This window comes from Schistocerca cancellata, chromosome 5 (genome assembly GCF_023864275.1).
Source record: "Schistocerca cancellata isolate TAMUIC-IGC-003103 chromosome 5, iqSchCanc2.1, whole genome shotgun sequence".
NCBI lineage: Eukaryota > Metazoa > Arthropoda > Insecta > Orthoptera > Acrididae > Schistocerca > Schistocerca cancellata.
In genome coordinates this window covers 572,422,551-572,447,615 of record NC_064630.1, presented here as the reverse complement: position 1 = coordinate 572,447,615, position 25,065 = coordinate 572,422,551, and the positions used below count along the sequence as shown (strand labels likewise).

At 37.0% G+C, this 25,065-nt stretch overlaps 1 protein-coding gene across 1 annotated transcript in view; it reads right to left on the bottom strand.

The window, feature by feature from the left end:
• The window catches only part of LOC126188682 (coiled-coil domain-containing protein R3HCC1L), a gene marked incomplete at its 5' end in the record, with an annotated part of 51,688 nt that extends 31,638 nt beyond the window's left edge, over positions 1 to 20,050 (bottom strand). Inside the window, 4 exons of the mRNA XM_049930289.1 lie at positions 4,696 to 4,822; positions 11,721 to 11,857; positions 19,484 to 19,630; positions 19,902 to 20,050. Of these exons, the coding sequence (XP_049786246.1) occupies positions 4,696 to 4,822; positions 11,721 to 11,857; positions 19,484 to 19,630; positions 19,902 to 20,050 (560 nt within the window). The remainder of the gene's footprint in view (positions 1 to 4,695; positions 4,823 to 11,720; positions 11,858 to 19,483; positions 19,631 to 19,901) is intronic.
• Between the last annotated feature and the right edge of the window lie 5,015 nt (positions 20,051 to 25,065).

The window sequence follows — 25,065 nt, the reverse complement described above, 5'->3', positions numbered from 1 at the left end:
CATTGCGCCAGGACGACGATTCCACACACGCCTAATCCATTCCAGCACGATGTCCTCCGAAAACCACCCAGTTTCGTTTGCTCGTACAATTACAGTTTTTGGAAACACTTCCGATCTCGGTAAAGTCTTTTGCTTGAAAATTATGAATGGGGTAATTTATGTCCATCTGCTGTGCAAGCAAGCATGACGGACATCCGCTGTTTTTCACCCCATGATGTAAGAACATTTATGTCTTTCTTTCCTTTGGCATCAACCATATAATTTGATGGCATGTCAAAATATATGGGCGTTTGGTCGGCATTTCCTATCTGACCAAGAAGATATTGCTTTTCTGGTGCACCGCCTAATTATGAAGCGCTGAAATTCCACAAATTTTTATTCATAATTTTTCGGCTGCTTCTTTGCAACTGAAGTTCGCCTCCAAAATTAAAAATCCCAGCGCTTCATTAACAGATAAATCCAGCTGCGACTAGCCTTAAAATTTTTGATTTTTTGCTCTCTAGCAATTTCACGTGCCTTAATTTTTAAAATTTCGGCCTTCACAGACAGGAATTTCTGACGCTGTTCCTTAACAAATTAATTTAAAATCACTTCTAGTGCATGATATCGGCCACACTTTGGCCCACTAAATGCTTTCCTGCTACTTGGACTTTAACCCTTTGTTGCCTGACGGTACTTAAAAGTACCAGTAAGTTTTGACTCTCATTATTTTTTCGTGGTGCAGTTTCGTGATCTGAGAGCCTGTCGGTACGTAACAGTAACTCTGCTCTACTGTTTCATAGATGTTATTGTGCAATACATAGACCTCTCTGGCGGTCAGAGCTTGAAATTGTTTTTCGCGCGCTGCTGTGAAAACAGAAGATTGCATGTGCTTGTTTCCATGGTGTTGCCTGAATTTGTGCGCAATTTATTGAAACTTCCGTTGAGTTTTCCATTGCACGTACTTATCTTCTTTGTTTTTTTATAATAGTTTGAAGCATTACGTTACATGTGAATGAGATAAAGTGGAAAATATAAGGCGGACTTATTAGTACCATCAGGTTGTGTGAACACTTTATTGTAGCAACAATGCGTTACCTCTCACTAGTTGTTCTGTCCACTTTTTCTCACATATAAATCAATAAATACATTTGCCTGTGGAGCAATTAGAACAAACAGGAAAGGTTTGCCAGGCAATTTACCTAAAGAAAAATGTCTAAATCAAATCACAGAGAGTCATCTTTAGACCTAACAGTATTTCAATGGAAGGAAAATAAAGTAGTGTATTTTGCGTCAAACTTCCATGGCACTGAACAGAGCGTAGTGACAAGAAAACAGAAAGATGGAACTAGTATGTCTATACCATGTCCAGTTATTGTATGTGATTACAATAAAAACATGGGTGGTGAGGATCATGCAGACAGATTACGTTCAAATTATGGTCTTGACAAGCGATCAAAGAAATGGTGGCATCGTCTCTTCTGGGGAGCAATAGAAATTGCTTTTGTCAATGCTTACGTCATTTTCAGTGATCTACATGGGGCACTGCCACTGCTGGAATTCAGGTGTGCTGTGGCACTAGGGCTAATGAATGAACAGAAAGTGCCAAATCTCAAAAAGAGACACTCTGTTAAAGATGAAATAACTCTCCCAAAGAGAAGGAAGGATAACTTTTCTGTTCCGAAGGATGTACGTCTTGGCAACAGAGGAAACCATTTTGTAGTGTTCAGTTGTAAAAGAGGACGATGCGAAATTTGTGCGAAAAATAAAATCCAGTCGAGAGCACATTCACAATGTGGTACATGTAAAGTGTATTTGTGCTGCAATGAGAAAAAGAACTGTTTCCTACAATTTCATGAGATATCACTAAATATGTGATACGTATATACTGTCAAAAATGTATAGCTAAGTTACTATGTATTGTGAAGTTGCTCTAGAATAAATCTATGTGAAATTTAAAAAAAAATCAGAAATATCATATTTCTGTTAATTAATTTTCTAATGTTAAAATATTTAATATTTATGTGGAATAAAGTACAACTTATAAAAATTGGAGCATTTTTCTGCGCATGTTGTGATTCTGTCCATGGAGTCTGACGGTACTTGTGAGTACCAGGAGAGAAAAAAGTTGTGAAAAATAAAATAAAATTTTACAAAAAATCCTACCGTCATTTGAGGCCACAATAGCATAAATTCTGCAAAGAAAATGTTAAAAAGTACATTTTTTCTTATGTCAGGAAACAAAGGGTTAAAATAATTTGTCTCTCTGCAGTCGCCATCGCCTGACGTTGCTCTCATCACTCCCGTATCGAAGGCCTGCAGCACGATTAGAACTTTGTTCCGCAAAAGAAAAACTCCCCTCTTGAATTTGGTACTATAATGAAAGCACTTCATTATGGTTCACTAACACCAACAAGCACTTCACAAAATTCCACGAAGTGATAGGTGCTGCTATGTGAAATCTTAATGAGCCCCAGCGTATCAACTCTTGCAACAATCCTAAAGCCTTGTGCAATGTCGGTATTTTTGCGTAAAGAAATTTATTTCTGTTGCTACGAATATTTGAAAGGCTGCTACATTCGAAGATGAACAACACAGAATTTCTATTTACTTCGTTGGATAATGTTTGAAAATGCAGTGGTCGAAACTCGGGGCGGAGAAAAAATCTTGTCTTCTACCTTTTTTCTTTTTAGGTTATTTACTGACGCAGAGGTTTTGGCGCCAGTATTTATCTTTGTATCTGCAAAGCATGTCTGTGTAGCGCTACATATATTCGACGGCAGAAGTTAGTTGTGGCGGCACCTACCAACATTTCTCAAAACTTCCGCTTACTTTGCAATCAATTTTAAGCCGCTGGCGGTTTTTTGGATTACAAAAACAAAACAAAAAAATGTGCAGCTTAGAATCGAGTAAATACAGTATACTAAACACAGATGTGACTATGAAAGTTGGTAGCAATTGCACATCACAACATGTCTTTTTCCAATTTCTAGTGATTCTCCTACTTCCCTCCACTACCTTGCTCAGTCTTTTGAGTGTGCCTATGGAAAATGTATTTATATTCCAAGCAAACATAACATACGTTACATAAAAATATTGACAGAACAACACTGCATCCAAAGACAGACTTACGAAAGATGAATTCAAGTTTCACATTTATGATAATCTAGATGAACTGTTTCTGTATTTCTCTCAATGACTACAAGAATTCACTTTTTGTTCACATTACAGATATGGCTATCAGTAACATAACAATAATTTTGAAAATGTCAGTGGAAAAAATATGAATAACCAGGAAATTCCCTAATGCATGTAAATACCAGTGATATGCATGTACAAAACTGGTGCTGGGAAAACACACACGTGAGGGGGGGGGGGGGGGTGGTGGTAAGTACCATCTTACAGTGACATATGGATAGCATTATCAGACGAGGCAATAGCTTCATTACAATGTACAATGATGATGTACCATAGTTTCCAAGTAAGAAGGTGTTCAAAAATGAAGTTACAACATTGCAGTCCACAAATTTGTATGTTAAGACAAGGATTGTTGCTATTTTACTCATTATAACAGAATGTTGAAATGTTTGGTTCTTTGATTACAAAAACAATCTGGGAACTGGTTTGTTGAATAATACCTGTATCAAGTCACAGTGGTGCTACAACACATAAGCCCAAGATGAAGACCCAACAAGAGGGATTTGTTTCACAATAACACATCAGCACGAGTACAAAATAAATAAATAAACAATCTACTTAGCCAGATTTAAAGAGAGAGAGAGAGAGAGAGAGAGAGAGAGAGAGAGAAACTCCTCCCTTATAACCCTGATGGTGTCGCAAGAGACTTGCAGCTTTTCACAAATGAAGACTCGGTTGACAGCAAGCTGTCTTATGCCTCCTGATGGCATGGGACAAGTATTTTGTACAGGTGGTAGAACAGAGTTTCAGAAGGAGAAGGTAAGAATGATACTGTAATGAACTTTTTTTCCAGTGTTCTTCGCTAGAACCAACTTTTTTCCAGTGTTCTTAGCTAGAACATAAGTAACATAACAGGTATGGCTGAATACAACTTCTATCACATGAAAAATGAATATTACATCATCTTGTATTCACTCCCTTAAAACCCACATCCTTTCGTCTTTCCCTCTCCTTCCCTCTTTCCTGATGAGGCAACAGTTTGTTGCGAAAGCTTGAATTTTGTGTGTATGTTTGTGTTTGTTTGTGTGTCTATCGACCTGCCAGCGCTTTTGTTTGGTAAGTCTCATCATCTTTCTTTTTAAATATAGAATATATACTTGTGTATGAGAATACACAAAAGAGAATAATCTGTTGCTTAGAAACAATTTCAAATTTTGCTTGTATTATTCAATGTGCTTGGACATGGCTTCTACTCTTTAGAGCTCATCATGACCTAAGTATGCTGCATTCTTCTTACATACATACTTTCTTTCAATAAAAACCCATTGACCAGTCATTATCCAACACAAATTTCAGTCTTATTTATTACAAATTTTTCTTATGCCTTCTGAATTATCTAACTGACAAAGTATAAAAAATATTCCTGTAATATTGTTAGAAAGAATTATCTTCCATTTTCACTAAATATTTTAAATTTGATGTCTGTAACAATTATCGATACACTCTTGCTATATCATTTATATTTTGTTAACAGGAAACAAACTATGTGGAGCCACCTATCATTAGTGCACGGCATACCTGAGTCTCTCTGCCTTTTGAACAGGAACAATCTCTGGACTAGAATCACAGCTTGAGACCTCCAAGGCTTCATTCCGTTTGCGCAAAGCAGGTGGGCGGTATATATTTAAAGGTGCACTGGACCTCACTGAAATTTATTTTAAATTTATAAAGTTAAACAAGTACTACACAGCCAGACAACTGATGTATCTTATGATTTCTTTTTTTTTTTTAAAAAAAAAAGCTTAACATATTTTATGGACTATAAAATGCAACTTAACTTTTAAGAATTTTTTTAAAAAGCAACATTTTTTATCATTAGACTGAAAAGACGGATTTAAAAGAAAATCTTAGTTTATGAAATTGAAACGACCTTTAAAATCCCTGAAAATCATCATCCTTCCTCCGTCACCATTGTCCTCTTCACTGACATCGAGAGTGTTAGTTATGCTGCACTTCTTGAAATAGTTCACAATGTCTTCTTTCACTCTAGACAACTATTTCATCCACTGACATACTGGTTTGATTGTAGGTTGTTTTAAAGCTCCCTTCAGTGTGAATTCAAATTTGTATCAACCATCACCCATTTGTTCCATTCCTCTGTCATTTACACTTTAAATGGTTTATTTATTGAGACATGAAGAAGTTGCAATTGTGAAGTAAGCCCTCCCGGAATAAAAGCAAGCTCTGCATTTCATTGTCCCAAGTTTCTCTTTCACAGAAATCTTCCAATGACTACTGACTGATCTAGCACAAGAGAACTCTTCTTCAATAGAATACCTTTCATTCTCTTCCACACTCATACCAGCCTCATTAATCCGATCCTTGTCATGTACATGAACAACCACCTGGCGGTATCTCAGGAGGTTGTGGCATTGTTTTGCACTTGAAAATAATCACTGGATTATGTTTAGTACCATCAGCACAACATGAAAGGACAACAGCGTAGTGCATTTTTCATGTCCACTAGTTTTTTTTAGTTACAATTTAACACCTTTCATGGCAACAGTTTTGTTACTCGGCACATCAAAAATAAGAGGAGTTTTGATCATATTAGCTACTTATCTTAGTTCCGCACTGGTTTTCTTTCAATGTTGTCTACTGAAGCAATGGAAAGCTAATATTTTCCTCTTCATACTCTTGTGGCATTTTCTGAGATATTTTGGTTTGCACACAAAGTCCATAACACTTCATAAACATGTTAGCACCAACCAACTCCATTCTTCAAAGTCTGTTTAAGTACCACTGTAGCACTAGCTTACAAGCGAACATTTGAATCACTTCTGTATTAATTCCAATGCCATTTTGACAGCGTCCTTGAATCGATTTCAATACCTTTTAATTTTGGCCATTTTGCATTCAGTTCTCTATTTGCACATTTAGTCTTCCTCATTTTTTTCAGTTTTTCTTTACTAGCCTACCAATTGCAAATGATCTTTTTCTGTTGGTGGAGGGCCAAAATACCACTCAACTGAACTGTTTCCATGTTGTTCTACATGTGCCATTACTTTCAATTTATAGCCTACATAATATGAATACCTTTCATTTTCTTCCATTATGGACCTAATTACTAACAAATATATTGTACTGTTACCTATAATACAAATCACTTTCAATTCAAGTTCACTGGCACCGTAGACTACAATGACAGGGTGGGAGGGAGACAGTGTTAGCAAGCTCAAACATTGGATATTTCAAGTATAAGAGATACCTGAATTTTGGAGGCAATGTTTCAAAGAATTCTGGAGGCAATTTTCCAAAGAAAAAAGTGTGTCTTATAGTCCATAAAATACACTAAATGAGGCAGTTTAGAATTTGGAATTAATGGGATATATTTTAATTCAGCCAAAGATTCAGTGGATACAACAAGCTGCTGCAATCGATAATAGCTAACCTTTAAAAAAACAAATGGAATAATAAAATCTGCTCACTAATCTCAATATAAGGAAGGTCATAACAATTTATGTCAATAATGTATGCAGTATATTTTATAGCTTGTAGTTATCATACAAATTACAGTACAAAGAGAGAGTGGCAGCACATGAGAAATATCAAGGAAGGTGAATTCAGAACTCATAGCAATACAATAATAACTAATTATGACAATAAGAACTACATCATTAGATATCACAAACGCCAGTCTCTGGAGGCAAAAAATAGGCACCACCTCTTACACACACTTCATGATATATGCTAATGAGCAGTAACACGCCAATGAGCATTTAAAGTGTAAAAATACATAAAATTTCTGCAGTACACAGGACATGTCATTACTCTACTGTTATTTATTTTTTCAGAGTTGAGCAATACAAATTGCCAGCTGTAAAATACGTGCCATGAAACACCTAATAACCCAGCCACATACGCAGCACTTACTGATCATAGCAATTACTTCTGCCTTACATTTCAGATTGTTTCCTACTCTGTAGAAATTATAAGTCGCAACGGAAAATATGTTGTGCCACTGTGTGACTGGATGTCTGATTTACTGTTTTTGGCCTTTTTTTGGCCTTTTAGTGCCTTTGCATGAAATTTCCACAAACAACTGGTTAAAATGCCTTTATAATAGAGTCTGGTACAATGTAAAATAATAAAATTAAGTTCAGAAGAATGATCTTGCACAGCAGAAGCCTCACTGGGGAGTGTGGGAGAGGGGTGAAGTAAAATAATGGGGATGCATTCTCATTGCCATATGAAATGCAGTGTGGTGCACTAAGACTGAAGTCACCAACAACATATACCAGTGGACCCATTTACTAGCAACTGTTTTAATTTGCTACCCTGTACTTCCAATCATTTAATTTTCCATTGACACACTTTATACAGGTTATATTTTGAATGACAGTAAGTCAACAATTTTCACAGGGAACTGTTAACTATCTGAGGCCACATTTTCTGAGAACACACCTTACCTTGCTGTATGACCTTCATACGAAAAGCGAAGTTATATGTATTAATATTCAAAGCAGCTTTATTCTCTGCTGAATAGTGGAATGTGGAATCATTTGCAGACAATTTTAAACTATTACAAGAATGTTTCAAGTCATCATGATAACTTAACAGACATCCAGTTTGTACTTCAACAGGGGGTTAGTGTTAGGTGCTTAAAAACTGCCCAGAAACGTTAGTTACATGTATGCAATTCACGTGACTAGTGGCAATACGTTAACCCATTTCTGCCTAGCGTAACATACAGGTCATGGAACTGCCTGTCGTTGTTTTCTCTTGTTGGCAACAATGCCTGCATTTGGAGTGGCTATTGTTGTATGGCTTTCAGATAAGGAGGCTTTGTTGTTCATGTTTAGGTAGGTTTCAGTCAGTTGCAAGCATTAAGTGGTCAGTGACTGGTGCTTCAAGTACGGAAGACTTTTCTGAGTGAGATTATGTCTTGGAATAAGAAGTAAGTATCATTTTTTATCGCAAATTATAATACAATTTGTTTAAGTTATGGTTGATTATAATGTTAAAAGTACCAAAATTTATGTTAATGGTTATCTACAAAAAGCAACTCTTATTTTTTGTGGCTCCAAATACAGTTTTAATTTTGTGTTGCACATATGTCACGCTAGGAAAAACAGTGAAAATAACGATTCATTCTCTTTAGAGGTCTATCTCTCCATGAGATCCTGCTTATTCTTGAAGGGGAGGAAGAAGATGCAACAGATTTATTTATTGAAGCTCCTGAAGCTAAAGTGGATTTGGATGAAGATTCTGGGGAAGAAGATGGGGGAGGAAACGTCGATAATCTTGGACCAAGGCAACTCCAGGCTGGTGCAGAAGTGGTTTTAGCAAGTAAAAACAGGTTAGGTAGTGAACATTTCTACATGTCTACATTTATACTCCGCAAGCCACCCAATGGTGTGTGGCGGAGGGCACTTTACGTGCCACTGTCATTATCTCCCTTTCCTGTTCCAGTCGCGTATGGTTCGCGGGAAAAGCGACTGTCTGAAAGCCTCTGTGCGCGCTCTAATCTCTCTAATTTTACATTCGTGATCTCCTCGGGAGGTATAAGTAGGGGGAAGCAATATATTCGATACCTCATCCAGAAACGCACCCTCTCGAAACCTGGCGAGCAAGCTACACCGCGATGCAGAGCGCCTCTCTTGCAGAGTCTGCCACTTGAGTTTGTTAAACATCTCCGTAACGCTATCACGGTTACCAAATAACCCTGTGACGAAACGCGCCGCTCTTCTTTGGATCTTCTCTATCTCCTCCGTCAACCCGATCTGGTACGGATCCCACACTGATGAGCAATACTCAAGCATAGGTCGAACGAGTGTTTTGTAAGCCACCTCCTTTGTTGATGGACTACATTTTCTAAGGACTCTCCCAATGAATCTCAACCTGGTACCCGCCTTACCAACAATTAATTTTATATGATCATTCCACTTCAAATCGTTCCGCACGCATACTCCCAGATATTTTACAGAAGTAACTGCTACCAGTGTTTGTTCCGCTATCATATAATCATACAATAAAGGATCCTTCTTTCTATGTATTCGCAATACATTACATTTGTCTATATTAAGGGTCAGCTGCCACTCCCTGCACCAAGTGCCTATCCACTGCAGATCTTCCTGCATTTCGCTACAATTTTCTAATGCTGCAACTTCTCTGTATACTACAGCATCATCCGCGAAAAGCCGCATGGAACTTCTGACACTATCTACTAGGTCATTTATACATATTGTGAAAAGCAATGGTCCCATAACACTCCCCTGTGGCACGCCAGAGGTTACTTTAATGTCTGTAGACGTCTCTCCGTTGATAACAACATGCTGTGTTCTGTTTGCTAAAAACTCTTCAATCCAGCCACACAGCTGGTCTGATATTCCGTAGGCTCTTACTTTGTTTATCAGGCGACAGTGCGGAACCTGAGATTAATTTCTCTCCTGATGATAAACAAGATGAACAGAAAAAGCCAAAGATCTTAAAAACTGTAATCAGAGATTGAGAGAAGAAGAAGAACAAAAAGAGGGGGTGGGGAGGGGGGGGGGGAGAGAGAGAGAGAGAGAGAGAGAGAGAGAGAGAGAGAGAGAGAGAGAGAGAGAGAGAGAGCGAGCGATCTGCTTGGTGTTAGTTCTGTATTTTCCGAGAGAGTTCAGTGCTTCGAATTATTTTGGAACAACGAAGTAATTAAATTTCTTCTCACTGAATCAACAAAGTATGCTTTGTTCAAGAGTTGCTCAGATCCAAATACAATATATTAAGAGATAAAAGGTTTTCTAGGAATTCTAATTGTGTCTGGCTATAATCCTTTACCTAACAGAAGATATTACTGGGATTCTGGCTTGGACATGAGAAATGAATTGGTCCGCAGCACGATGAGAAGGGACAGGTTTGAAACAATGATGAGACTCATTCACTTGTGTGACAACACAAAAATAGATAATAATGATAGAATGTGGAAACTTCGTCCATTAATAAATATGCCAAGATAAAAGTTTGCTCTCCACTTCCAGCCTGAGCAAGATTTGTCTTATGATGAGAGCATGATAAAGTATTTTGGCAGACATGGATGTAAACAGTTTCTGAAAGGTAAGCCCATTAGATATGGGTACAAAGCATGATGTCTAATTCTCTTCCTGAAAGGAACAAACATCTTCCCTACAGGTTTTATTTTGACAACCTCTTTACATCACAAACATTGTTGATTTACCTGAAGCAACGAGGTTTTGGTGCAACTGTGGCTATTCGTGAAAATCGTCTGCCTAAAGAATATCATCTCATACCTTCTAACACTATGTCCAAAAGGAATAAGAGAGGGGATTTTTATTACAAGAGCAGCAAGGAAAGTGGAATAATCATTGCCAGATGGCTAGATAATTCTACAGTAACAATTGCTTCCACAAGCCATGGTTTCAGTCCGCTCAGCACCATTGCCCAATACTCTAGACAAGAGAAGAAAAGAATACTTGTACCTCGACCTAATGTAATTGGAGAATACAACAAAAATATGGGAGGAACTGACTGAATGGATGAAAACTTAGCGTTATATAGAGTGAGGTCAAAAGAAAGAAATGGAGGTGGTCAATTTTTATATGGCTTCTAGATATCTCTGTACATAATGGGTTTCTAGAAAGACTGGTATAAATATGCCTCAGCTGCACTTCCGGCGCTACATTATGAAATGTTACCTGACTTCCAATGCAGCAGTACCAAGAGGTCCTGGACGCTCTGCAGGTAATTCAAACCAAGGCAGAGTACTGCACGATATTAGATATGATGAAACAAATCATCTGGTAGCTATGGCGCCACAGAAAAAAGAAGACGCTGTGCAGCAGAAAACTGCAAAGGAACCCCAAGAACAACATGCTGCAAATGTGATCTTGGTTTGTACATAGAATATTTTGTGCCATATCACAGAAAGTGAGTACTGTCGCCTGAACTTGATGTAAATCACATACAGTTTACTGTTTTACTTGCTGTCATATATTCTGCCTAAAATGTATGTTCTGCCTAGCGTGACATATATGTTACGCCCTTTTTTGTTTTAATTATTGATTTTTTTTGTTTTGATTGTTGGATAGCTTTTCTTTGATGACAATAAACACATAAATATCTAATTTGTAGAAATAGCAGAAAAAAATAATTCAGGCTGAAATGGGTTAATATCGTGCACCAAACCAGCAACGTGTCACACAGATAGGCCCAGAAGAAAAACCGAATTTTCACTTTGTTTTCTGAAGTATTCTCAAAAAATGTTTGTTACAATAGCCGAAACTGCGGGGGCCATTGTCATGGCATCTGCAACTTTGTAGATGGCCCTTTACAGGGGCATGCTGTTAACAGGCTTTCACTCAAAATGAAACACAGCACTGAGATTAATGTATCCTTGAGGGTACACTGGTAAATACATAAAGCTACTGCAATAAGGCTCAAACAGACAGAAACATACCATAAAAGTATATTATACACTCAACAAATTCCTCATAACTATACATGATTTTTAAAGTAGTCTACTTTTGACTGTAAAACTTTGTTATGTACTTATGTAACAACTACTTGATATTTTTTCTCATCAATAAAATGTATATCAAACTGACCTTTCTTGGTGGCAGAAGTGAGTATAGGAGCACCTTCATCACTATTTGTCAAGTGTTGTCGGTCTACAACCATTCTTCCTGTATGGTTGGGCAGACCTGTCACCGTTGGTTTATCTGAGGCATTTCTTTCTAGCTTCCTAAATACAAACAGAATTAAATGATATATAAAATTTATGAATTTGTTGTCGGAAAATCAATGATGCTATAATATCTTATGTTTTTAAAAATGAATTTTGTCGTGAGTGACAAACAGTAACTGAATTAAGTTCTTTTCTACTGTGCTGAAAGGAATGCAATTCTACTCCATGGACTTAAGCACTATAAAGTTGCTATGTTAACTAACCTACACAGACAAAATGTGTCAATATTCTGAATTACATGCTGAACATGATTTCTTGTAAGACTAGGATTTAATGTACAGGTGATAACACAGTTGTCCGAGATCTAGCACAAGCTCAGTTTGGACTCTGTGGATATCGGCAGCAGACTTAAAATCAAAAATAATTAATTTTCAATTTTTGAAACTACAATTAACTAGATAAATAAAAAAAACTACTTGCTAAGTGGAGGCAGCAGCAAGAGGAACACAATGGCCCTCAAGAAGTGCCGACTTCTTATGCCCCTTTCTTATGGGGATGGACCAAAGAACAGGTGTACCAAACAAACCCACACACTCTGAATGAGTTAGAGGAGAGGATCACACTTGTCCTCAGAAATTTACTTGTAACTTTTCTGTAGAAATCAATTTATAGCATTCCTACAAGTTTACATTGTTTTGTCAACAATGCATGAGCATGTATGCAATTGTAGTGTACTACATATATTCTCTCAGTCACGAGAAATGACAACAACTTCTTCCACGTGCAAATATTCATTAATAAAAAATTTATGGACATTTAAAACAACAGTGTGACTGCTCACCCACCTTGTACATAGGTTAACGAACCCTGAAAGCTTTCAAAGCCAGAAGCTCCTTCTTTGGCAGAAGGGTTGAAGGGGAAGGAAGAGGGATGAGGGATGAAGACATTTCGAGTCTTTCCTTCTTATCCCATCCGGTAGGTCTCCCCTGACCCAAAGTTCTGGACGACATTTCCAAACCCTCCCAATTTTCTAAACCTCACCAGTATTACTTCATCCCTCTTCCTACCCCCTCAAACCAGACGAGTAGCCATTGGCTCTGAAAACTTGCAAATTTTCTTAACCTTTCTATGGGTGTTTTCTACTGCTGCCTGTTGGCGAGTAGATTTTTTATCTATCCCATTACATTAGACTTAATATTCTGAAAGAAACCAACCCGCAAACAAAATGAATTGCCAGGAAACTGATCTCTGCTGAGTCCAAATTGTTATGTGAGAATGAAATAAAAGACGAGACAGAATAATATTTTTAAAATTCTCAAAAAATTGGTTATTGTTCTGTTGACTCAGACAAACAACAGAGAGAAGAGTGTCATTCCACCAAAAGCAAAAACCAAGCTCACCAAAAATTAAAAAAAAAAATTAAAAAAAAAATCCCTGATTATTGTAGGCAAATTTGTTGCAGTGGAGTCCAAACTTGGATACTCTCCATAAAATAGACATGGGAACACAGTAATTCCATTGTAATTGGGGATGCAAACCTCCGTATCTGTTAATAAGAAAGCAAGTTCTTGGCCAATAGTTTCAGAAAACAGGTTTCTGCAGAATGCTGCCATATTTTTTTTTTGTAATTTTTTACTTATATAGTACTTTATTACTAACAAGTAAAATTTAACCGTTGGGCTTTAAACGCAAAAATGCCTATTAATGCATTCAAAACACTGTATATTCTATTATACCTTTCTGTAACAGTAAAACAATTAAGTTTATATTATTTAAAAAACACTAATAATATTTTCAATGCAGGTATGTTTCATTAGTAAGAAATACTACAGGAAATCACATAATAGACAAATAATCAGCAAGATTTCGAGCTCAAACTAATTTTTTGTAACTTGTCCTGTTCAATCACAGCTTGAGACTGGTTCAAAGGCACATAGTAGGTGTTTAATTATGCCTACTATTAATCAACTTCAAGTTGCTACTTTAATAAAACTAAAAGAATAAATTCAAAACCTTTCTACATTAATTACTATTCGATATTTATCCGGCAATTTACTAGTTAAGCAATTTATTAGTTCTACAATTAGAAATAGGTCTATTCTTCTTAAAGTAATACTGTTCTATTTAAAATTAGCCTCAAACATCAATCAATTTCAACAGCTTCATTCTTCATTTCATGCAGCACCAGACACTCTTCCTGTATATTGTATGGATGCCCCACCCCTGTACAACAACCTGAGTGCATTCCATCAAAAAGTCAATTACGCACTTCACAGAATAATTTCTCACAGTAGGCACTGATGAACAAGAAGTGAAATTCATTAGAAAGAAAAGTGCAAGCAACAAATTTACATTTAAAGCTGGTAGTGTCAATACCACAATCAGCTTTGACTAGTGACATCATCAAGATGGCAACACCACAATTTCGCCCTTATACAATATGGCAACCATGACGTCACACATTAATAGTGCAAACAGACAAAAACAATGCAAAATATATTCAATTGGAGAATAAGCAACTAACAGAACATCTGTCGTAATTAGCGTTGGTAGTTAGGGGGTTTTGGGCAGGGGAAAACCAAACATTCAACAATCTTAATATTATGGGCATACCAAAATAAAAACCTGCGCAAAAATCCAAAATTATCAAAAATCCACAATACCCCAATACAAGAAAATTGAGACAGAGTGAACTCTGTGCTAGCAACATAGAAATGAATCTGTAAAAAGAAAAACTTGTATCAGAAATTTCACTTTATCTATATGGTGCGAACATAACTTGACTAAAACAGTGAAAACAGACTCCAAATCCCAATCACAATCTTAATTTATCTTTATTAACTGCCACTAACAACAGAACCCAGAAATTAATTAGAAAAGTCAGGAATGAGCAGCAAAGACTTCTCGAACCAAGAACACCCACGAACAGATTCTCATGACACACAACCACATATATTTGTCCCTGTTCTGCGAAGTAACAACTTTCGCTAATTTTGTAATTTCAACACAAATATGTAACCTCATATATTCAGACATCAACCAACACAACTGCAAAACTTACTAGCAGTCACCATACTGTTGTGCATACATTGCAGCCATTACAGCATACAGCTGGTTGCTGCTAAACTTTGTAGTCTTATCCCTAACAAACAAATAAAAAAACTAAATTAACTCTTAAAGCATGAAACTAATCATTTCAAAGCCAAAAACCATCTGTAGCCAATGGCTACTGACATTAAAATAATTTGAAAATCTACAAGTCAATAACAGTCGCTGTGTGCAACAGCCTCTGAATGGAGGGTAACCTGATTAAAATAATTCACTAAATAATCACCAAACACTTAGTTCCGATATGAATCTCGACAAACGGCACTTCACCAGACCAATGACTCACAAACATCATTCAAAAACAATTTTGTTACATACACATCCAACACCAGAAATCATCACCACATACTTCAAAATGCCCTCTTCACACACAGCCTGTTGCAAATACACCACACAACCATTACATCACTTAACACAACACAGTTATTAAGTAGTCAAAGCTGATGATCTGTTCCACAATTTTTCATTGACCCTACTCCATGGGTACCAAGAAGTGATATTCTACAAATTCTTGATATATCTTATACTGACTATTGAACGTTACCAGACAAGGACATTCCAATCCATTTCATATGGCCAGTTCTCCCTTTCTTTTTTTTTTGGTTAGAATGTCCTATTTTGTTATTTGTTTGTATATGAAATCAGTATTTTACAAAGAAAACAGATTAAAAATAGCTTGTCCTGTTAGCCCTATTCCGTCACAACGTTTGTCCCATTCCATCACTTGAAGAAATAATTTTACTATTAAACTAACAGAAGGAAATAAAGAAATTATTTTAATACAGATTGGGCTACTAACTACATGCACAAAACATTTCAGAACCCAAATGGGTGTAAATTCACAGACTTTTTATACTATATTACCAGAGATGGATTTTATATTCTGTCCTAGTCCTGCTCTGCTAAACATCTATTTTGGTTATTTAAACAATACTAAATAACATTTATATACTTTTATTTTACTAAAATTATATTTAGGCTGATACCATTTTATGGCCACAGAAAGATAGCATCTATTCAGTATAAATTAAATTTTAGACCATAAACCATGTTAAAATGTTACACACATGTCCCAGTCCATGCTCCACAATAACGGTCACAAAAAAGAACTCTTGAGACTAAACTCACACAAGCTGACTGGCACATACGAGTCCAATGTTTGTATCATGCACAAGCCACTGTGAAATCATTTAAAATAATGATTACGATCTTCAGGGAAATTAGAATCTGAAGATTTTCTCTATAAAAGTAATTCATAAGAGTATTATAGGAGACATCTTCAAATAATGAAGTTTCCTCCATTTCCGACATACAAGATCAACAATGGCTGCACACTACCAGGTTTGCCTAATGACTGTGAGACATGGCCTTAAAATGCAAAAACCAAATTTAATACACTGAGGTTTGCTCACAGAACAATGAGGTGATATATGTTTTGAATATCTTGGATATACAAGAAAACAAATGGGTCAAAATGGAGTAGAAGATGTATAATGATGATGAAATGAAGGTTGGCATGACATGTAGGCAGATGACTGGCTTGTACACAGACCTGATATGTACTCTGCTGGACTCTGTGACATAAAATAAGACCAAGAAGAGGACCTAATATGTTGGACATGTGGCATTAGAAACTATGCAGGAATAGCGCAGCTGGATGTAGCTGAATACTTGTGATGATGCCGGTAATGGATGTCAAATTGCTTATGATAACAGTAAATACAAATAGGACTTTATGACTTTTTGATGTCATATATAATTAGGTGGTCTGTCAAAAAACATATACAAGTGGCCAGCTTAATTCTCCAAAGTAATATCACTTTATCTGCAACTGAGACAGGTTTATTACAATAGTAAAAAAATTCAGTTACATTAATGGGATAATATACAGAACTGTCAACAACAAGGTGACTTGGAGACCTTAAAATTATTCCAAGTTTATGTATGGTAAGTGTGCATAATAGGCTATGCAGTAAAATAGTATTCTGAGATTTCTCTCTTTTAGGCTTACAATAAAATATTTAAAAAAAATTGATTTGTAATTTTAATCATTCATAGAAAACTGTATTAAAAATGAATGAATGTTAGCAACAAATGTTTCTGTTGTAAATAATAAATAACTGAACCATTCACAAAGCAGGGTTTTCATGTCATAATAAGATGTATATTATGTTGTATTTATCGCACTCAGCCTTTGGTGTATGACAGCTTTACCTGTACATTAGAAAATGAAAACCTGAACCAAATACACCACAGTCACACTTAGAAAAAACAAAAGAAGTAGTCTATAGGATGCACAATGTAGAGCACATTTGTCTTTTCCAAAAACACATGGCCAGTAAATGAAGCAAGCAATGAAGCACAAAAATTAAAAGTGATGTAAACAATAACATAACGGAATAGCAAAACAAATGGATAGACCATGCTATGTGAATGGAAGTTGGTAGCTTATCATTAGTTTCAGTATTCAACAATATCATTTGTAAAAAGACAAAAAATGTTAGGTTGATTAAAGAAGAGAGAGACCAAAGACGCAAACCAGGCATATAAAGCATACAAAAGAGAAGACAACTGGCAAATTCTTACTGCAGATTGAAACAATATAATGACATAATATATTCTATGAGCTGAAGAGAGTGTGTGTCTAAATTATGATTGAAAGGGGTGCAGTTTTCATTTAGGAATACATAAGAACTGCCTGTACTATGATTATTACGAAACAATGAACTTTGGAAAGGAGTTAGAGAAGAAACAATATTGTTTTTATCTGCCTGTACATCACGTCAATGTATAAAGAAACAACATGTAAGTATTTTGCCACACTTTAAAGTTATTTACTTATTGCTGACTTGATATAATAAACTAAATTGATGAAACTTATTACAACTATCATTTGTTTAGCACATCTAATGTCATTCTCCAAACTGTAAATGCCAGAAAATACTGATGCAATGTAGCACATGTCAATTTACTGTTGAATATTTTATTCTATATGGACCTATACAAACTTCAAATGGTTCAAATGGCTCTGAGCACTATGGGACTTAACTTCTGAGGTCATCAGTCCCGTAGAACTTAGAACTACTTAAACCTAACTAACCTAAGGACGTCACAAACATCCATGCCCGAGGCAGGATTCGAACCTGCGACTGTAGCGGTCGCGCGGTTCCAGACTGTAGTGCCTAGAACCGCTCGGCCACTCCGGCCGGCTACAAACTTCAATTAGAGTTAAGTAGTGCCTGCCCCCTTGCAATTTTCATAGCTTGTGTACAATTTATGTTGACCTACATAATATAAACTAAAATACATTTCAGAGGTTTGTCTATTATCTAATATTTTTAATTTCCCTTTCAGTTTCAGATTTTGTAACGAAAAGTTCATTAAATGTTTGGTAAATTTATACATTGGGCTATGACACAGGTCAATCTATTATGTCTGCACAAACTAAGTTGAGACCCTGAGCAACAGCTGATGAGAGCTACCATAGAGGTATTTCCCATTTACAGCTGGTGCCATCAGCCACTGCACTGAGTTTAAATCTCAACCTGACAAGGTAGTAACAGAAACTATTTCACATTCACTTTTGTTGGTTGTGCCAACTCTCAACCTAGAGATTGGTTTATGCAACAGACAAGTCCTTCCCCCCAGCCAAGATTTCAAGGTGAGGGTGGAAGGGGTTGTGGCTCTATCACACTCTAAATCAAATTTAACATCCCTGAAGACTGACCAAGGTAATGCATTCAAATGCAACAATAATCACACACGTAAGATTAATGACAAGGCAAAATATGTTTTTGAAATCTATATGCCACATAGAATCAGAAAGATAATCTACTTACCAACAGACATACCTCTATGTACATACCCAATGTTCATTTTGTTAAAAAAAAAAAGCAAATCAAAAGAGAATGGTTTGCCTGTAATACACTGCAGAAGCTACTTTTATTAAATACATACATCAAGATTTCTTACCAAGCCCAACTAATGGTGTTAACCTGGACCAGCCAATTCCAACAAGGAAGATCCTGGTGGGATGTCAACTGAAATAATATAGTTGTTGTTGTTCTGCAAATAACTTGCCAAGAAACAATCTCTTGTCAATGACAATGACAATTTAAACAATACTAATTCTCTACACAATTTTTTAATTGGATGCTACAATATCAGGTCCCTGATGGAATCACATCTAGTCAGTATTCACCAGGTTAACGATTTAAGTAAAAGATGCATGCAAATTTGGTAGAACTACAGTAAACAAAAGGGTTAACTACTCTTATTTTAGAGAAATTTTTTTGCTTTAAGTGAAACTACACAGTCACTGGAATGAATGCTTATAGAACACACCATAATAAAACTGCTCTGTTTCCCAAGATAGTCCATAAGCGAAATACAAGCACCATTTTAAAGTATCAAGAAAGAGAAAATTCTGACTAGAACATTTATTTCATTCATTTCTAGATACAACTGTAGCTTGGTACAGAGGGGTTAGCTGCAGATCTACTCATATAAAATACAAAAGAATAAGAAGAAAAGTCAGCGACCAACCTGGATGAAAATGTTTACATCGCGGTTTACCTGATTAGATGTTCCTGGAAGCACACCACAGTTCTTCTTGCCAAGCCTTGTCCGACTGAGAAGGTTTTCAGGTTGGTGTACGTTTCCTCGCACAATTTGTGGATTAAAAATCGCCTGTAGTTATTGACCGGCGGGAAAATCAGCACGCTGAAAGAGAATCGAGAGCAAAAGTGGTTCAACGCTTGACGTAAGTACTGCAGCGGGCTTCGCTTGCACTATGAGTCTTTCACTTTCTCTTTCGTGCAAGGCGCTACGCCTCTTCCTGCTCCCCACTATTTTATCCCCTCCACGTAAACTTCTCCCTCCCTGTCACTCGCTGTTTTTGTTTCAGAAGAGAAGCAATCAAAATGTACAAACCAAACAAAAGATCATTTTACGCAAATACACTCGCCGACAATACTGCTCACAGAAGACATACCTTCGCTGATTTTTGTGTGTCGTAACGAAGTGCTGCAGATCTGTTGTGACATTATGAACGAATTCGTTATCTTGTAGACTGAGATATCTACCACCCACTGTGTTATCCAGCTTGGCAAACAAAGTTTTAACTACTCTTAACCACCAAAAACATCAAGCCACTAGCATCCAGTACAACTCACGCAACCACGACCACTGACGTCACGCAGTTGACAAATGAATAGCGCCTCAGCAGTTTGCGATATTTACGGCGACCAGCGATCCGGCGAAGTGGCGCGGAGTTTCATTAATCACGTGTCATAAACATGTTATTGTTGGTGTGTTTGTTGTTACACAAACACATAACTCTTACTGGAAAATGGTTTTTGAGTGAAACCGACGCAAATAAAGAATAAACTGAACAGTAGCTCAAGGTGTTACATAATATCATGTCTACTATTTATAAAAGTTATGGAACACAATCAACAAACAGTATTTTATATTATTAACTAACGATAGTTGTAGCCCATAAACGTTTAATTTATAGTTTACTGCCGATAGCATTCCTTACAAACAGATTTAACCATCGTTGGTATATCGATGGGCGGAAGTGTGTTTGATTAGCGAATTTGTTTAATTGAAATATTTACTTCGCTGTTGCGGCAGCAGTTAATGCCATACACAAAAATAAAACCAGAAACTTATTTGATATTTGGCAAATTGCAACTTTTCTGAGAAATAGTGTACTATAACTGAAAAAATTAGACGAAGTGCTTAGTGATATATTAAAATGTTCGCCGGCCGAAGTGGCCGTGCGGTTAAAGGCGCTGCAGTCTGGAACCGCAAGACCGCTACGGACGCAGGCTCGAATCCTGCCTCGGGCATGGATGTTTGTGATGTCCTTAGGTTAGTTAGGTTTAACTAGTTCTAAGTTCTAGGGGACTAATGACCTCAGAAGTTGAGTCCCATAGTGCTCAGAGCCATTTGAACCATTAAAATGTTCCTGTGTCTCATTCTAAGTAATGCGCTACAGAGCCTGCCTTCAGCAGTGACTCTAATAATTATTTTATTGAAATTGTTCAGAATGATTTCAGATTTACGTTATACAGTACACGTAAAGTAATCACGATATATTTTTCGGCAATCAGTCTCAGGTTTACCATAAGCAAACAATGGAAACATTTGTTCTGTAGCGTAATTGTTACGGCAATGTTTCTCGTGACAGATTTTTGTAAAGTGAAAAAAAGTGTACGTCTGAACATGTGACGGTACTGAGCCAGCGTTATTGGCCCTAGCAATACCGACCCGTTGTTTTATAACGTGTATTGCCAAAGTGAGGGGTGGGGATCGTACTTAACGCCCACCCTAAAAAAATTAAAAAGCAAAATCCCATATTTATTATTATCTTACGTTAGCAACATACTCTGTGATAAGGTACTGGGGTGTAAATAGGGAGCAGAACCTGAAAATATGTCTTAGCACACGCTCTCAGCAAAAACCAACACATCCTCATTAGGAAAAAAAAAAAAAAAAAAAATACCCAAGGGCGGAATGGGAGGGGGGGGGCACTTTATGACTACTAGCAACAAAATTTTAAAAATACAAAAAAATGTCGTCAATTACTGCTGTTGACATTTACTCAGGAAACACGTTTTAAAGAGATACTGATGTGTATGTTGGGTCCTAAACGTGAAAATATTGAAAATGATATGTGCTGTGAACAGTTGTATCTATTACTAAAACTTACATTGTTCGGTTACGTTTACCTGGAAAATTAAAAGAATTTTTGGAATCTGGTCGAAGACTTGACTAAAAAACAATACATATTTTCTTCAAAAATTTAATATATAAAGTATCTGTCTAGATTATTGTATTTCAAAAAGGTGGACATAAAATACCCTCCCTCCCCACACCCGCGCCTAGATTATTATATTTTCAAAAGTTTGGGCTAGCGGGCATAACGAGGACTAATAATATGGTGAAACTGTGTACTTTAAATGATAACAAGACGAATGAGATTGGCTCCAGCTCGGTTTCCAGGTACGAAAGCTGAAAATTTTACAACCAAAATGCGAAGTAAGGTTCGTCTGTGGAAATTACGTTCTTTCTACATGCTTAATATACGGGGGCTATATGGAAAGTAAGGTCCGTTAGGTCGCTAATTGGAAACGACAGTGAAAATCCGATGAAGCTTCACACAGACATGTTGGGTAGTGTCTCTAGTATGCCTGTCGATCGTGTCACGTCGCTCTTTTCAGGACTGAGCTTATATTGAGCACGTAAAGATTCCTAGAACAATGTCTCCCGTCAAGTACGGAGGTCCGCAGCGATGTTTCGCCTGATTTTATGCAACCCCACATAACGTACCTGTCCTGCATTTCCTTAATCATGACAATTCTCGGCCGCAGATAGCATGGGTAAGGAGGACGCCCCTGCAACGTTTTAAGTGTGAAGTGTTTGATCGCCCCCCACACAAACTGGTTACATGAACCGCTGGCTTTGAGCTGCGAAGGCTAGACTGCAGCGTTGAAATGCTCTTCTTGTTTTCGTGCCGCTCACACATTATAACAGTTTTGCATGAGCGGCAACCGGCGTGCTGCACAGGTCCTTGCTGAGTCGTGTCACATCAGAATCCGGATTCGCCGCAGGTCGGAGCTGCTGTTTGCACCTGCTGGCGTATTTGACTGCTGTGTGTCAGCAACGGCGGGAGGTAGCTGTGTCTTACCGCGCTATACATGGGAGCTGCTAATGACATTCCGGCCGCTGACACAATATGATAGCTAATACAGCAGCGGGCTAGGAACACGGACTGATACTTCTACGATACCTGGGGTTCCTGCTGGAATTAGCGGGTTTCGCAGGTAAAGGCACAGTAAGAGGTCTAACAGTGTAGCACAGCGAGCGGTAGTCTACGGCACGTCGTCAGACGAATGGAGAATGAGTGGATGTAGTTGCATGTCATTTGCCTGCAACTAACATGTATTCGGAGTCCACACATATACAGGGTGATTCACGAAGATATGCAAATATTTTATTATGTTATTCTACAAGTAAAACTAAAGAAAATATTTCAAACATCGGTCCGCAAATGTTTAGTTACTGAGTTACTGGTAATAAAAGATTTTGCCTGAAATTTAGCAACTTCGCTATTATGAAGCCATCACTAAACTCTACTAGGTTAAAGTAAAGCACGATTTCCATTTATTTTGTTGTTATTGGTCTGGTGAATCTAATATGAATCTAATAAAAGATACCTCAGACGTGTATCTGCAGTAGTTTTCCAGAACATGAAGACAAGCAAAGATTATTATACAAGTAAATTTGTTTACTTTCCATTAAGAATGTAGAAACGTTTATGTCATTGTTGGCAACCGTTAGTGAGTTGTTTCAGTCGTTTTCTAACATTGAAACGAGTAAGTTTTCTGGATTGTTCAGTGAAAGAACATGTAACAACAGTGTATTTAAGTGAAGCCACTTAGTAGCTGTTGTAGTTTGTAAATTATTTATGAAATAGGTATGCCTTATTTTTCCAAAATTAATTTCTCTACAACTTCTGTTGAAAACTTTGTGCAATTATCTGGAATTAAAAAAAAAACAAATTGGGCCAAGTAGTTAATAAATTAAAAATTTTACGAAATTACGTCTCTGCTTCTCTGGATTTTGTGGAAAACTACTGCAGATACAGGCCTGGGACTTGTTATATTAGATTCATCAGGTCAATAACAACCAAATAAATGGAAATGGTGATTTACTTTAACCATGTACAGTTTTGCGATGACTTCATATTAGCGAAGTTACTAAATTTCAGACAAACTCTTTTATTAGCCGTAACTCCGTAACTAAACATTTGCTGACCTATGTTTATATGAACTTTTTTTCTGTAATTTTACTTGTAGAATAATATATTGAAATATTTGTATATCTTCGTGAATCACCCTGCATAATTTTGTTTTAAAAATCTCTCAAGGAAAACGTCGCAAAGATTCCATGGAATAGATGTTGCCTTTGAGATAGTCTTGTCGGTCTTCATTAGCAAATATTTTACAAATTACCAGAGATATTTGGTTCAAATGGCTCTGAGCACTATCGGACTTAACATCTATGGTCATCAGTCCCCTAGAACTTAAAACTACTTAAACCTAACTAACCTAAGGACAGCACACAACACCCAGTCATCACGAGGCAGAGAAAATTCCTGACCCCGCCGGGAATCGAACCCGGGCGTGGGAAGCGAGAACGCTACCGCACGAGCACGAGCTGCGGACACAAGAGATATTTAGACGACTTTGTGTCGTTTCCAAGGAAAACCACGACGACTTAATCTCATTTCGTCCACCATCAACGTATTTACAAGACTGTAATGAGTATGACATGTGTTAAACTACTTCACAGTCCACACAAATGTATGTATGTTCCACATCACCTCCTGGAACAATAGACCGATTTAAACCAAACTTAGTATACACATCACTTATTGTCTGGAAAGAATCGCTGTGGGATAAGAACCACCTACTTATCAAAGAGGTGAGGGTTAAAAATCACTGTAGCACACGACGCGCGAATACTCGTACTTCATGCATCTAGTATTTGAGAATGAGAGTACTTAGAGACTTGCAACAAGCGTTGCACATAATTTCAAGTCTTTAAGAAAGCCTTAGAAAATATGAAAATTCTAGAAAATCTGGAAAGGCTCAGTCTTGATATAGTAGGGTTCAGTGAAGTGAAAATGGAAAGAAGACAAAGATTTCTGGCCTAGTGAGTATAGTGTAATATCAACAGCAGCGGAAAATGGTATAACGGTAATGGGATTCATTATGAATAGGGGGGTACGGCAGAGAGTATGTTTCTGTGAACAGTTCAATGATAGAGTTGTTCTCATCTGAATCGACAGCAAATCAGCACTGACAACGATAGTTATTTATACATGCCGACGTCGCAATCTGAAGATGAAGAGATAGAGAAAGTATATGAAGATATTGAAAGGATAATATAGTATGTAAACGGAGACGAAAATATAATAGTCGTGGGGGATTGGAATGCAGTTATAGGGGAAGGGGCAGGAGGAAAGGTTACAGGTGAATACGGGCTTGGAACAAGGAATTAGAGAGAAGAAAGACTAATTGAGCTCGGTTATAAATTTCAGCTAGTCATATTGGAATACTCTGTTCAAGAACCACAAGAGAAGG